The 16,523-nt window shown below is 37.3% G+C and overlaps 1 protein-coding gene across 1 annotated transcript; it reads right to left on the reverse strand.

Annotated features, from left to right (window-relative positions):
- Nucleotides 1–50: 50 nt before the first annotated feature.
- On the reverse strand, nucleotides 51–9,163 carry LOC133422232 (transmembrane protease serine 9-like). Its single transcript, XM_061712177.1, has 10 exons — nucleotides 9,072–9,163; nucleotides 6,124–6,144; nucleotides 5,725–5,884; nucleotides 4,382–4,650; nucleotides 4,054–4,199; nucleotides 3,676–3,965; nucleotides 2,727–2,903; nucleotides 2,367–2,620; nucleotides 2,171–2,268; nucleotides 51–1,559 (listed from the first exon to the last, which is right to left on the reverse strand). Exons 1-10 carry the CDS (start codon nucleotides 9,124–9,126, stop codon nucleotides 1,200–1,202), a joined length of 1,830 nt encoding a protein of 609 aa, XP_061568161.1. The 5' UTR covers nucleotides 9,127–9,163; the 3' UTR covers nucleotides 51–1,199.
- Between the last annotated feature and the right edge of the window lie 7,360 nt (nucleotides 9,164–16,523).

A 16,523-nucleotide genomic window follows, 5' to 3' on the forward strand; every position in this document is an offset into this window, starting at 1 on the left:
TTCGTTATACACTTTTTGTATGTTTTTTTATTAAAATTTGAAGCTTCTAAAGTGGTTTAATTAATTTGAATTTTCTTTCCTTTTTTGGATTTATACACAATATGAAAACATGTTTTCTGAACACTAGTTTCATATTTTGTATCTGAGGTAGTGGACTGAAGACGAGGAACATCGAAGCAGCTGTTTCAATCATGACATCTGGAATTTGTCTTTATTCTTCTAAATAATTCTGTCCACATAAAAATACAGGATACAACAAAAATGTTATTACAATACAAATTATACAGTGCAAAATTGTCTCTCCATATACTGCAATTCCAAGAAGAATTAAAATATTTAATATAACTGCTGTAACAAAACAGGTCTTATTCATCAAGAGTAAAGTACCAAATCACAGTGCCTGACTATGTTTAGAACATTATCTGGTCAATTACCACTACAACACTTTATTATTCATTTCACAAAAAAAAAGAAATCTAAACACAAAGCAGTGTGTGAAAAACTAAATACTCTATGATTCAACAGCTTTTAAAACCTGTGGTAACATGAATTCATAATTTTCTGTTTGGCAGTTCTCAGTTGCTCACATCATTGTGGGTCGATCTTTACAGGGAAGGAATTCAGTTTAAACACGTTTATCCTAAATAAATACAAAGAAAATACCTTAATCCAATTAAGATTTTTCACCACAAACTCTAAAACTGCACAGGAGTAGGTTGTCTTTTAGAGTAAACACACTTTTTCATTGAATTTGTTTAATGTCAAATGTTAACTTTAGTGTGAATTTGCAGTGCTTTTATTAATGTGAAATCAAAAACACAACGCTCATTAAATTTAGAAACACTGCAACAAAGATAAGAATGTTTTATTTTGAATATTGTTAACATTAATTACTTTTAGTTTAAAAGAAAACATTTTCATGGCATTATCTGAGGTAGGTAGATAATAGATAAGACTTTCAGACAACACAAACTTCTGGATTAATTTCCAGTCCATACATCTAAAAGCATCTTCAAAAAGTCTTCATTTTAACATTCTTTAAATCATGCCGGTGCTACCATTAAAGTAGCACAGTGATATACTTTCCAACGTATTAGTAATAAGTGCAGAAACAAGCATTTTTACATATGAGATTAAAAAAAAAAACAACCTTGTAAGTGTCATTCAAAGTTTGCCTGAATTCGTTTGTGCGAGTCTCATCATGTAAGATGTTCAATTAACTCCTCTGAGAAGGTGTGGAGACACAAGGCGAGGATGAGGAGGTTGATGCAGTGGAAAAAGGAGAAAGGAGCGTGAGCCCCGCTGGCGGTGGCAGCGGTGGTGGTGGTCGAGTCGCTGCTGGTGTTTGTACTGTTGTTGGCAGTGACATTGCTGGAGGAAGTTGGGGACAAGAAAGTCCCCAGTGACCGAGTTAAGAAGCTCTGAAATTGGCTCAGCTTTTCAAAGACCATCACTTTATCCTCTCGTTTTTGCCTGCTGGAGGGGCTTGCAAATGACAAAACCACTGCCTGGAACCAAGCGCTGTCCAACTTACACATGAGCGGGTTTCCAGAGTCACCCTGAGCAACAAGAAGAAACTTTAATCAATGAGTTTTGATGGGCTGCAAAATGTGCTTCACAGACAATGTTTTCTTGTGCAGTAAAGAAATACCGTATCTAATCTAATCTAATATCTAACCAGCCATCCTCATGACAGCGTCTACGTGTGCAGAGAAGGTCGTGGTAAACTGCTGAAGTTCAAACTGATATTATTATTCAGGTGGTGTGAGTTCTCTGGGTGAAAACATCTTGTTGATGCCAGAGGTCAACTTAATGGTGCTTGGGGCCTGTCCAGTATTCCCTCCCGTCATGTGGTACAACTCAATAATGATCAGCTGTCTTCACCATAGAGTCCAATATAACAGTATACAGTCGTCCTGCTATTCTCAAAAAAAGAAGGGAAAAAACAACAACCCATAAAGTGTACCATAAGTAAGCTAACTCTGCATCTTGCTGCGCTCCCAGGAGGATTCCTGAGTAAAGGGCTATCTCTGTCTTTCCAGTATCTTTTAATCGGTCGTCACCAGGGATAAGTTTCCCCCAACATTTACAGATCTTGGGGTCTAATTTTGGCCAGAAGCAACACATTTAGAAATGTTAAACACTAGTCATCCATAATCTCATCACTTACCTCCTCCAGTGCAAAGAGTCCTGTACAAATGCTCTCACTTGTTGATATATTCCCACAATTTAACACTGAGGTCTGCAATTCCTGCATGACTTGTTCTTCTAAAGTTTCGGGAAAAATAAGAAAGCAGGAATGATTAAATCACCCTGATGTGCATTGATGTAGGACTGTTGTTTTAGTCTTGGTGTTGTGGACTCACCTCCTCCTTGTCCGGAGCTCCAACCAGCTGTCCAGCACACTGAACCCACGGGGAAGGTTTTTCCATCATCCAGACAAATGGGCTGGATGTAGTCAGACAGGGTGGGCTGGGTGGACAGTTTAAGCAGTGCAATGTTGGATCCCGTCATGTTACTCAGGGTGATGTTGGTCACGTTCAGCGACACCTCAAAGGGGTTGGATCCATTCTGCCTCAAACGACCCAACACAACCGTCCACTCAGACGCATTGGGGGAGCTGTGGGGGAGAAGACGAGCTGAACTACGACGGCTTTAACTGAAAACATCTCACAAGTTTAAAACAACGGCTGGACCTTTATAGGTTTAATACATGCGTTGGTCACCTTGGGAAGCAGTTGGCATTGCTCATCACAGAGTCCACAGCCACCAGCGTCCCACCACACACATGCCGCCCATCCTTCTGCAGGCTCGCCATCCACGGCCACACACCGGCCTTCGCCACCGAACTTCCACCCGAAATACGAGAATTCTGTGGGGCTCTTCCACAGACCAACGCTGGAGGGAAAAACCACAGGCAGGCTCCTTAAATCTCTCTCTCACATAGACAGAAAATAATACTTGTAATCAATGCTACAATAGATGCCAGGCTGAATTTTGCACAAAATAACACACAAGACAATTTGGATGCTTGTGATTTGAGTAAACAGTAGCTCCATTTAAAGCATCACAAATACATTTTTGTAATTTTTTTTTTACCCAAGAGCATTGTAAAAAAGACTATAAGGGGGGCATTATAGTCTTTTTTACAATGCTCTCTAAGATTTATTCTTGTTTGGTCTGTAGCAACTGAACCAATTATTCCTTTAAATAATAAAAAAAGATGTTTGAACGTGAAAAAAAGTATTTTTTCCTGCTTTAAGAGATCATAATATACATTCATCTGTTATACAGAGTACACAAATAGATAGAAATAGATTTTTTACAAAGTCTGAACATGATAAATACTCACGTCTGGGCGATGTGATTTGAGAGAGAGTCGTTGGGGGCGTTGTGGTGGTGGTTGTAGTTGTGGTTGGTGATGCAGTGGTTGTGGTGGTGGTTGTTGTTGTGGTTGGTGATGCAGTGGTTGTGGTGGTGGTTGTTGTTGTGGTTGGTGATGCAGTGGTTGTGGTGGTGGTTGTTTTGGCTGGTGAAGTGGGGATTGATGTAGTTGTGGTGGTAAAGCTGGCTGGTGAGGTGGTGTTTGTAACTGTCGTAATAATGATTTTTGTTGATGATGGGGTGGTTGTGGTGGTGGCAGTTGTAGTTGTGGTCTTTGTATTTGTTGTTAGGATGGTTGTAGTAGGTGAGGCAGTGCTTGGTGTGGTGGAAGCAGTGGTGGTTGAAATAGGCGGCAGGCCTGGACATGAAACGCTGAGGTCACTGTCAGTCCCGTTGGACGTGAAGCTAATGAAGCCTGGCTGGCTGCTGCTGATCTGGTTTTTGATCCAGGTCTCGTACTGGGACACTCTGGCGTAGACTCCTGGGAAGTTAGGCTGTGCACAACCTATTCCAAAACTCACAATTCCTCCTTGAATCCAACGACTGCCCTGTTTGCTCACCAGTGGACCTCCTGAGTCTCCCTTTAAGAGCAAAGATAATTTGTTGTGAGCAGGGAGTGAAGAAGGAAAAAAACAAGTAAATCTGATCTAAACAGGTAAAGATGATCACCTGACAAGAGTCCTTTCCTCCTTCTTCTAATCCAGCACACATCATGTTGTCAGTGATTTGATTCACGCCATAACTACACTTACACTGTCTGTTTCCCACGACTGGCACCTCCACTTCCATCAAGTTCTTTGGGGAAGGGAGGTCAACTAAGGGGATACAAATCAAGTTTAATAAACATCATACAACCCATTGAATTTGTAATCTCTGATGGCAAACACATGAATATCTAAACGTTTTATCCGTAAAATTATTTCCAGCACATAGTGACACTTTCTTTGAACACAAATGTTACTTGGTTTCTTTGATGATTATTATAATTTTCACCCACCTCCACTCCCAATGGTGCCCCAGCCAGTGATCCAGGTGTCAACGCCGCTGAAGAAGGTGCTGCCTGAGGCCGCCAGGCAGACAGGTGAGATGTAGTTGCTGAAGGTTACCGATGAAGAGAGCTTTAGGAGGGAGATGTCATTGTCGAAAGTGTCGGAGTCGTAGCCAGGATGAATGATTATCTGAGTTACTGATCGAGACACTTCGTTGGGGTTTAATCCCTCCTGACTCTGACGACCCAGGTACACTGTAATTTGTGATGGGGAGCGTCTGAAATCATCAGTAGAGAAACAAAACACAACATTTTAAGCCCGAAACTGGTTTTCATCACATGGTGCTATCTTTCACATAAAACTTTGTTTAAAAAGTTCTCCAACTAGTAAGCTGCAAGTGCAGTCTGTGTTGTCTGTGTTTTGCCATGAATATCTTGATTCCCAGACCGATCAGCAGAGGTGGACAGAGTACTCGACCCCAGTACTTGAGTAAGAGTACAAATACTACTGGTCAAAATTTACTCCGTTACAAGTAAAAGTAGCTCAGTCAAAATATTACTCGAGTAAGAGTAGAAAAGTACTTGCTTTTAAAGGTACTTAAGTATCCAAAAGTAAATGCTTTTAAATTTACTTTAAGTAAAAGTAAGAGTAAGAGTAAGATTAAATTTCTTATTTTCCACATCAGTAAATTACTATATTTTTTCTAAATTAATTTAAGTTGTAAAGTTTAAGTTGTAAATGTCTGTGGTTTGTCTTTGCCCTCGTTTTTTATTCGGTCGAACTCAAACATTGAGTTAAGATACGGCCAAGGATTTTGTGAAAGTCCCTGCTCCGAGTCCGGCTCATTATCAGACTCAGACGACTCAGCGGATTGTCTTTCTTCTCCTGACGCAGGCGTAGCCATTGTTGCGGCTCTGTCTTGACTTGTTGCAGCTCTGTCTTGACAAACGCAGGCTACTTTGGCGGTATCGTTTTGAGGGGCTTGACGTATTTCTGCTTTACCTACATCCCAGTGGAGAGCGTGCACTGTGATAGGTCTCTTCCTTTGACAAAAACAGCTTGTGTCCAATAGGATTTTAGGGAAGAAGAAAAAAGAGCAGACCTGAAAGTAACGAGTACTTTTCAGCCTTCCTAGAAATGTACTCAAGTAAAAGTAAAAATATTTGTCTTGGAAATCTATTCAAGTAAGAGTAATAAGTACCAAAGAAATCTAATACTCAAGTAAAGTACAAATCCTCTGGATATGTACTTAAGTACAGTACTCAAGTAAATTTACTCCGTTACTGCCCACCGCTGCCGATCAGCAGTAAAGCTCTAAGAGTGATCAGTCATCTCTAACCCTGTTACTCACCCATTGACACAGTGGGCGGCAGTCAGCACCCACTGGTTGTTGATGAGGCTCCCTCCACAGATGTGAGCGGAGGTGTGCAGACTGACCTGCCAGGGCCAGCTGCCTGCAGGAGCAGCCTGTCCTCCAACAATCCTGGTGTTGAGAGCTGGCTGACCACAATCTGAAGAGAAACAGAAATTGAAAACAGTCTTGATTTACCTGTCTGCCCATGGATTCACAGACTGCAAATACTAGTCACGAGGAAACCAGATTCTTTTTTTTAAACATTTAACTGATTTTATTTGCTTTCTGGGATTCTGCATTTGTAAAAAAACAAACAAACAAACAGTAAGTTTTAATCTGTGAACATAAAACCGAAGGAAAGAAGGTGAATAATTCCTCCTAAAAACTCAGACTTACCAGACAGCTGTGGTTTAGAGTCTGAAAAAGAGAAAATACCAAACGTAAACAATAAATCCATGTTAAGAATTACAGGGGTGAATTAATCTTCTACAATGACATCAGAACTTTAATGAAAAAAAATAACTCTTTAATAACTCTTTTACACCCCAGATTCCCAAAAAGGTAGGATGCTGTGTAAAAATGTTAATCAGAACAGATTTCAACAGTTTGCAAATCTTACTAACCAACATTTGATTCAGAACAATGTACTGTGTACTGTACCATTAGAAAAAGTTTTGAATTAAATTTTTTTTTTTTTTTTTAGTTTATTTTATTTATAACAGGGACAATACATATTAATGAAATGTAAATATGCAAGATTATAGCCAACGGCTAATTTTCATCTTTAGTCCCTTCGGCAGGTTAATATCAACAACATAAAATAATAAAATCAGTAAAACAACAGTAACGACAAGTAGAACAGTTAGCTTCCATGGCCAGTAGGCAGGAGGAGCAATTACAAGAGAGAAAGCATGTCCTTAAAAACACAGTAGGACAGAAAAGGAAAAGAAAAGCAAAAACAATGAAAAGTATAGTGGATCATGAAACAAACAGGCCAAGGGTCAGGGGACCATACAAATTTCAGTAATATTAAATGCTAAAATTAGGTATCAAAGGGCTGATTAAAGTGCAGAGTGCTGAAGTGTTAAAGTGTTAGGTGCGTAATTATATTGCAGATTGCCCGATTGCACAGTAAATATAAAGTGCTATTTTAAATGACAGAAAGATGTCTCAAAAAAGTGGTGATGTTTACCACTGTAGTATCTTCTCTTTTTTGATAACAGCCCATACACAATTGAGAACTGAGACAAGCAACTTCTTGAGATTTGTCGTAGCTGAGCAGTTGTGGGTAATCTTTATTGTATTCTTTGTTTTATGATGTACTCGACTCTTCTACAAAGAAACTCTTGTACATTGTCTTGCTGCAAGGCCTTCCTGGAAAAATGTGAAGAAAAATGTGTAGAAGGAAATAAATGTGCTCGTAAAACTTGTTTGCCTCTCAACATTAATGTTTCCTTTTCGGTGTACTACTTAGATGTTTCCCTGCTTTAACACACCTAATTCAAATGAAAGCTTGTTTTCAGCTTGTCATTCAGCTCTGTACAAGTTTATTAATGACACACTCAATTGTATTAGGGTGTGATGAAGCAGGGAAACATCTAGGACACAGGCCCTCTAGGGCCAGGAATTGCCCAGTCCTGCTCTGAAGCCCATCAGAGATGCAAACTTTTGAACGAAGTGCGGATAAAAAAAAACACCCTCTCTTTACTTCAAAGTATGCAGCGTCCATGCTTTCATATTTAAATTCATCAGACCAGTTTTCCACTTTGCCTGATTCCACTTTAGATGAAATTTGGTTGAGAAATTGGCGACATTTACTGCTTTAACCTGCATTTGTGGATGTGACGTCACGCCAAACTGGGGTTGTAAATGTCAAAGTAGCTTTGTTAGCTTTGCTAAGAGAATTTTCTGTGTTGTAGCTTTTCCTTATCAGAAAAATATGGTGCTAATATATGTGTGAATTCCTCTTCAAAGAACCGCCTTTTACACAAATCCACGTTACTTTAACAGACCTGTCTGTTGCTTATCACCCACTGCACATCAATAACCCAATGTCCCTGTTCCTGTCATCCAGTCAGACTCGTTTTACTGCTTAGTTCTGAACTTCTCTGAGAGTTTTCTATGGGGGTATTATTGTTTTCGTTCTGTACCATTATTCCACTGCGGCTGAAAGTGGTTTCTTTTTCTACAAGGACATATCGCTATGCTCCTGCATCACTGACTCTTCTGGACTTTTTCTCCCAGTAAATGCTTTGCAAACACAACTCAGTTATGAAGCCTGGGATAACAGCAGACGAATCATACTGTAGTCATGTGTCTGAGCTTTGTTCAGCAAACCTGTGTTCACGCCACTGAATTAGAATCAATTAGAGGGATTTAAAGAGGTAGAAATCACTAATTCATCCTCAATTATAACACACTTTCAGATGGCTGGATTTAAAGTAAAATTACTTCTTTTGTTAAGAATATATCTCTTTTAATCCTTAAGAATATTTGAATCTTACAAGGAATAAATACAAGATATACAAGACACATTTTATATATGTATATCTTATGTGGCACTTGTATTGTTTTGCAACAATAATAGACTTTTCTTCACTCTCTCGACAGAATCAGACCAAGAAACTAGATGTAGCTACTTGGATTAAACAGTAACAATAATAATAATAACTTGGTAATATCTCCCAAATACAAAACAAATTTGACAATAAACCAGACAATAAAGGCTTTTTTTCACACCAAAAAGCATTAAACAATAAAAAAAAAAATATATCATTCAAAATATTTACTGGTATAATGTTTAACTACATGATTATTATCCAGTTTTTGCAAGAAGTTATTGAGCAATATACTGTACATATAAAACAGTGATAATAGACTTTTAAAACTATAATAATATACAAAAATGTAAATGTAACTAACATTAGAGAAAATAAAAAGGAAACGAAAATGAACTGAAATCATGTTTTACTTCTGTAAAACTAAATCTTAAGTGTAAGTCTTTTTAAACCTAAATCCCAAAGACGCGTGTACCTAATAAAGCCCGACTGAGCATCACGCTTCGTTGTTAAGATTCAGAACCTGCAAAAAAAAATACTCAATACATTTCCCCTCAGGTGACTTACACCCAAAATCTAAACTACCATCAACTCTCTAGGCTCTCAGGGCAAAGCCAGGAAATAATGCTGACATAATCACAAGGCTGAAGTTAACTTTCTTTCTCCATTCACCTCTGAGGATTAAGTCGTTTTCTTTTTTTATTCCACTGCATGTAATCTTATCTGACAAAGTTTTTACCACTCACTTGCCACCAGGTCAGGCTGAACACTTTTACTGGTTCTTACCTCGTATCTGGAGACTCAGCACAGCTGCCACATAGATCACTCTGAGCCAAGCCATCTCTGGACGATGATTCCACAGCTCTACTCTAGCGCACACAAGGTTCTCGAGTGCCTTAAAAACACCTTCCTGTTCAGCTCAACACGCCCATCAGTGCACCTGTTCCACCACATCAGAGCATAAAGAATGTGGGGTCATAATATGTGAACAGAAGAATGGAGATTCTAAAGTATTTTGAAAATTTGTAAACATGAGTCATAGCAGCCGTCACACAGAGGGGAAGGGATGAGGAAGGAGATGTTACTAGAAATCAAGCTTATAAAAAACCTCTGCTCATCTTTGAAGGTCTGATTTGCTGTTGGTGAAGATATTTCACAGTGAAAACACCACATTTTATCATATTAGTCTTACAAGTGTAATTTAAAAACTGGGACAAGTTGAAATACCAGGTGCTTTTGACTAAAAGGTGATCGTCATAAAATGGGCGGTGATTTGCCCCAAAGCTCATTTAAACAGTTGGTACCAGTGATGTTTGAACAGGGATATAGTTGTTCTGATTTTCCTTTGATACACCACCAAAACTGATTTGAAATTAAACAATAAAAATGTAATCAAAGTGTATTCTTTTAGCTTTCATTAAGAGGTTTCACAAGAATATAGCCGTTACCATTTAGGAATTACACAACACTGATAACATTCAAGAAAAGGAAAAGTTAGATTAGGCCATGCTAGTTTTTGTTGTTGATGGGTTTTTTTTTTACTTTAATATGAGAACTTTTGTGAACCTTCTTGAATAACAAAAACTGTGTTGTATAATGTTACGTATAAAGGCAAAATCATTAAAAAAAAAAAATACTGTCCAAATATTGTACTTCTGGCCCGAACTGGAGCTTTCAGCACTGATGGTTCTGTACAAGCTGCCTGAAAATCTCCCCCAGACAGTTAGAGACTGATGGGGATCATCTTGTCACGGTCCAGGGTTTTCGGTTTTCAATTGTTGTGGTTTATTTGGTTCTTTAGTTTTGGTCTTGTGTTTGTACATCCTTCTTCAACCTTCTTTACAACTTGTGTATGCTTGTGTAGACTCTCAGTCATCCAGGTCATGGTGACTCTCAAAGTCTTAAATCAAAGCAACTCGACTTCCTTTTTCTTCGTTCTTGAAGACATATCACCATTATTACATCTCCGGTGGTGGGTAACATCTGAGACTGGCTCCAGCTGAAACCATTGTGTCATTTGATCTCACATCGCTTTTTACCTGCATTTTACCATTTTTTCAACATCTGATGCTGTACGCATTGTCAGGAAGCGGCTGGGGCAAAGTGGAACCCTAAAAGACATGACCAATTTCTACTCCAGACCAGATGTGGACCCTGCTGGACCTCCACCACTGATGCCAACATCTACATGGAGGCAGTGAAAAGTAGAGAAAACACCATGCTACAGGTAGATATGTGGGAGACATCTGGGTCAAAATCCAAAACCAAGAAGTAAAGGCCTCAGTTGGCAGAAACATCAAGTTCAGCACAGTGGACCACCAGAGAACAACACGTTGCTGTTTTTAGACTGTGTTGGGCCTATCTAAAAGGATGAACTGTCTGAACACCGAACTATACTGGAACACCTTAAAAGCTTGAGACTCCGGGCAGTTTGGACTGATGATCACTCCTGGATGGAAATTGAAACGTCCTCAAGAAGAAAACAAAAAGGAAGTCCAGTTAAATCGATTCAAATCTTTGACACCTTGCTCATGTTTCTTGTTGATTTACCTTTCATACTTTACAGAATACCCTGGGTACCTCATGTACCATTTAAAACTGATGGTTGTGTAAAATTACAACATTCAGATAGATTACATTTACTGCTGAAAGTCTCACAGCAACAGCATTAGCTAATCAGATTCCCTTTTTTTCTGAACCAGATTATGCTGCTGCAGGCATGCCAGTGAAAAGGTTTAGCAGACCGTTATTCTGGATCTTGTTTCTTTTTTTTTTTCTTTCCATGGTCGAGTTTGAACTTCATGCGGTGATGAGTTGTGCTCACTGATGAAAATTTGCTGAGTTCATGTGGTGATTTCACAGAATCATCTAAATTCAACAATGGTTTCCTGTCTTGTGTCCAAAGATTTCACTGATCTTTATAATTTATTGTTGTTTTTTATTTAAGATGATGAAATGCTTAAATTCTGTGTAGTTCTACATGGAGAAACCTTTTTTCCGTTGATAGTTGAGCGATGCGTTCTGATGTTTTTTTAAATTAATTTTTATAACTCCCACATTTTTGTTGTTGCTGTCACAAATTTCTTTCATTTTTTGTTCAGAAATACTACCTGAATCTTAAAAAAACATAAACTTTACATCCTTAGCTTGCTCATTTTTAATCCAACACGAGGAAGGTTTAAAGGATTTACCAGCCTACCAGTCTCAGTGTAGGAAACAGTTGAGGGGCAGCTATCTTCATTCGGGTCCTGTTCGGGTCAAATTCAGAATTTCCGCCTTTTCACAACAGTTACATTTTTAAGTTTTTTTGGGTGAAGCTCACAAATATGACATGATGGTGTTTCTGAAAGCTTGTTTTTATGTGTTGATCTGATTGTGAACAAACTACAGTAACTAATTTTCATTTCATTTATTTATTTATTCAAACAGGTTAAAACAAAAACAAAATAATCAGAATGCATAAAATGTATATACCGAAAAAAACAAAACAAAAAACAAAGAACAACAAAGAAAACCATAAGCAAAACAAAGCAAATTAAAGAGACAAATCTATATGTAAATAAATATTTCCTGTTTGAAAGGGTGTAGGATGAAGTTTCAAAAAACTTTTCTAGTCCTACCCCTTCTAATGTTCTGTTTTTACCGTTTCATCATTTCACACAACTTCAAAAGAAAAGCAGAAAAGAAAAGAAAAAGTGGTTCAGCTGAGCAAGGCACTTTGGTCATTGGTTGTCAGTTCATGTGTCCATTTCCATTTTGTATCCATTAAGAGTAGTGTTTTTAAAGATTTGTTTAAACTTACTTAGTGATTTGCATGATTTCATTTCATCTTTACAGTTATTCCACAATTTGACTCCCTTCACTGATACACAATGGGTTTTGATGTTTGTTCGTACATGTTGTTTTTTAAAATTACATATTCCCCTGAGATTGTGTTTATTTTCTTTTATTTGAAACAACTTCTGGATGTCTTGTGGCAACTGATGATGATTTGCTTTATGCATGATTTGTAAAGTTTTGAAGTCGACCAGATCCTTGAATTTGAGTGTTCTCAGTTTGATGAAGAGTGGGTTTGTTGATTCTCTAAAGGCTGCATTATTTACAATTCTTATTGCTCTTTTTTGAAGTTTGAATATTGTATCTGTGTTTGTTTTATATGTGTTCCCCCACACTTCCACACAGTAGCTCATATATGGAAGTATGAAGGAGCAGTACAAGGTGTATAGTGATGATTGATTAAGAAGGTGTTTGACTTTGTATAATATTGCAATTGATTTGGATATTTTGCCTTTAATGTACTGTATATGTGGCTTCCAGGATAATTTGTTGTCTATTATGACTCCAAGAAATTTAATTTCATTTACTCTCTCTATTTCTATGTCATTTATCATAAGTTTCTTTTGTGAGTTTATCAATCGTTTTCCAAATATTATGAACTTGGTTTTATTAAGGTTTAACGTGAGTTTGTTTGAATCAAACCAACTCTTCACTCTTTTTAATTCAGTTGCCACAGTGTCCAAAAGCTGTTCTAAATTATCTCCACCGCATAGCAGATTAGTGTCATCCGCAAATAAAATCATTTTCAGTGTGTTTGAAACCTCACATATATTGTTGATGTATAGGATGAACAGCAATGGTCCCAGAACTGAGCCTTGAGGCACCCCACATTTCACCTTCCTTAATTGAGATTTACTGTTGTTGAATTGCACAAATTGCTTTCTATTGGTTAGGTAGCTTCTTATCCATGAAAGTGCTACTCCTCTAATTCCATATTTCTGCAGTTTTAATATTAACAGGTCGTGGTTCACTGTGTCAAAGGCTTTTTTTAGATCTAAAAATACTCCTACAGCATATTGTTTATTTTCAATTGCAGATGTTAAGTTTTCCATGAAGTCTATGAGAGCGAATGATGTTGTTCTTTCAGTTCTGAAACCATACTGCTGTTCATACAGGACCTCATGTTTATTAATGAAGTCATGTAGCCTTGAATAGAATATTTTTTCCAGTATTTTAGAAAACTGTGAAAGAAGTGAAACAGGTCTGTAGTTTGAGAATATATGACTATTTCCTGATTTGAATATGGGTATTACCTTTGCAGTTTTCATTTTACTTGGGAATACTCCTTTTTTTAATGACTGATTACAAATATATGTAAGAGGCTTCAACACACCATTAATAATACTTTTTACCATTGTCATGTCAATATCATTGCAGTCTGTTGACTTGTTGCTCTTGAGATTTTTCACAATATCCAAAATTTCGTTATCATCTGTAGCCTTTAAAAAAATTGATTCTTTTACATGCTGAAAGGTGCTTTCCACGTCACTTATGCTACCAGTGTCTGCAATCTCTCTGGCCAAACCAAGACCAACACCAACAAAAAAATCATTAAACTCGTTTGCAATTAGGTTCAAATCATCCACACTTTTGTTGTCGTTGGTTGTGAAGTAATTTGGGTATCCATCTTTCCCCTTTCTTTTTCTGATGATGTCATTCAATATTTTCCAAGTATTTTTTATGTTGTTTTTATTTTCCTCTAGGAGGGGACTGTAATACTCCTTTTTGCTACTTCTCATGATTCTTGTTAATTTGTTTTTATAGTTCTTATACTTATCTTCCGCATCTTTTGTTCTCTTCTTGAGATAATCTTTATATAATGCATTTTTCTTCTTACATGCATTTAATATACCTTTAGTTAGCCATGGCTTTTTGTTAGTTTTATGTTTGATTAGTTTCTTTACCAGAGGACAATTCTTTTCATAGAGTCATTATTATAGATAAAAATGTGTCATATGCTTCGTCTACATCATCAACATAGACTTTACTCCAGTCTTGTTTTGTCAAGTCGTTTTTTAAAGAAATTATCGACTCTTCAGTTCTATGTCTTTTTATCTTGTATTTCATGACTTCTGTGTTTGATCCTGTGGTGCCTTGAATAATTGCAAACACTGGCAGATGATCACTTGTGTCATTAATCACTATTCCGCTTTTTATAATCTTTTCAATACCATTGGTGAAAATGTTATCAATTAGTGTCTCACTATGTCTTGTAATTCTGGTCGGACGTGTTATTAGTGGATAGAGGCTCATACTGTACATCATGTTAATGAATTCCGTGGTGTGTTTGTTTGCAAGAGGCTTCATTAAATCAATATTGAAATCCCCACATGCAAAGAACAGTTTCCTATTGTTTATTTTTTCATATATAATCGATAGCTTCTCTTTGAATATTTCAACACAAGATCCTGGTGCTCTGTAGACACAGCTTACTAGTACATTTTTAGATTTCTCCATTTCTATTTCTACTGTGATACATTCCAGTATATTGTTTATTGCTTGTGACATGCTATCAATAGCTTTACTTCTGTATGTTTTATCAATGTATATTGCCACTCCACCACCTTTTTTCTGTTTTCTATTCATATGATACATTTCATAACCTTCTATTTCATCCAAGGCGGTTTGTTCTTCGCTTAGCCAAGTTTCAGAGACTGCTATTATTGTGAAATTAGTCTTTAATTGTTCTAAACAATGTTTGATTTTTGACTGATTTGAATTTAAACTTCTACTATTGAAATGTATGATTGAGATTCCCTTCTCCTCTCTAAAGTTGTTCCCAAACTGTTCTTCAGTAAAGTATTCACAATGGTTCTGTATGTTAATGTAAAAATTATTCTCTGGGTCAATATAATTTTCGATGTCATGATCCCTGTAATCTGTGAATCTAAATGTTTTAAGTCCAAGGGCCTCATATTCAGTGATACATATTTGTTGTTGTCTCATGACATCAGTTGGGAGTGAATGGTTTGTGTCAGGGCTTGTCATGGGCTGTGACAGTCTTTTTGCTTGTGTGTCCTTTGAATTGTCATTTCTTGAACTTTTCCAGCTCCGTGATGTGTTTGATGAGCAGCACTTTGGATTCCTCAGGTGTTCCGTTGAGTTTTATAAATACTTTGCAGTTAGATGTCCATGTTGATTGGATCTTGTTCTGCTTCCTTAAAAACCGTGCTTGTCGGGCAATGTCTGCATTTTTCTTTGTTAAATGTTCATTCAAGTAGACATTTGTTCCTCTCAGTTTCCGCCCCTGCTTGAGCATTGCTGTTTTCTGCTTTCTATTTACCAGTCGAATAATAATGGCAGGTTTGTCGTTTTTATCTCTCCGGGGGAGAGGATGACAGGCTTCAATATCATTGCTGTCCACAGTTATCCCTTTGCTATTCAGGAATGTGATCACCTGCTGCTCCAGTGAGTCCTGGTCAGGCTTGGTGACTTCTTCATCTCTCGATACCGCCCTGGCATATGAGCTAGGCTTTGTGTCCAGTCCACTGATAATCAGGTCATTCATCCTGGAGTATTGTTCAAGTTCTGACACCCGGTATTCTAACATAGTTATCGCTTTATCCTTTTCAGCGTTTTGTCTTTTTAATTCCTTAATTTCTTCCATCAAGTTTATTATCACTTTTTGTTGTTTGGAGATGTTTGTTATTTCTTCTGACAAGAAGTTTAAAGATTTCTTAATTTCCTCTACTTCTTCGTCTGTGATTGCTGGCTTTTTTGGTGGCATCCTGATGTTTGGTAGTGTTAAAAAAATAAAACAACACTGACCAAACTTGAGAGGTGACTTGAATTACTGAGCCTAAACTCAATCTGTCTTTTGCAGGAAAGGAGAGTTTCTAAAATATTACTCCAGAGGTCTTTTGTGTTTTTGATAAAGTCCATTCTGTTTTCTAGTTTTTCATGCGGAAGTTGTACACAGCTTTTACAGCATTTTTTCCATGTGAATCATGGAATTATGTGAACCATCATGGAGATGGTATGGGGAAATCACAGATCTGTTATCGAAGATGACACAGCAGTTCACGTGTGATCCTTTAATAAACACTGACAGATGGACTTTAATGGAGACCAAACTGGTCAAACTGCACCAGATCTCCTCCTCCTCCAACCTGCTGGTGCTTATCTAGAATTATCTAGAATCAGGGCCATGCAGGAGAAAAAATATTTGAGAGGGGAAAACATTTTTTTTTATTGTGCACTTTGAGAAAAAAGTCGAAATGTCGAGAAAAAAGTCGAAATGTTGAGAAAAAAGTTGAAATGTCGAGATTAATGTTGAAATACAATTTCAAGAATAAAGTCAAAATTTCATGTATAAAGTCAAAATTTCGTGAAGTCGGAATTTCAAGAATAAAGTTAAAATACATATTGACTTTTTCTCGAAATTGTACTTCAACATTAATC

Source organism: Cololabis saira, chromosome 21 (genome assembly GCF_033807715.1).
Source record: "Cololabis saira isolate AMF1-May2022 chromosome 21, fColSai1.1, whole genome shotgun sequence".
NCBI lineage: Eukaryota > Metazoa > Chordata > Actinopteri > Beloniformes > Belonidae > Cololabis > Cololabis saira.

Coding starts and splice junctions, on each gene's coding strand:
- LOC133422232 (XM_061712177.1), bottom strand. CDS start 9,126: ATGGCTTGGCTCAGAGTGATCTATGTGGCAGCTGTGCTGAGTCTCCAG. Junction 5,885..6,123: donor CTCTAAACCACAGCTGTCTG/GTAAGTCTGAGT, acceptor GTTTCTCTTCAG/ATTGTGGTCAGCCAGCTCTC. Junction 2,904..3,675: donor GCCTCACCTACTACAACCAT/CCTAACAACAAA, acceptor GTGGTTTTTCCC/TCCAGCGTTGGTCTGTGGAA.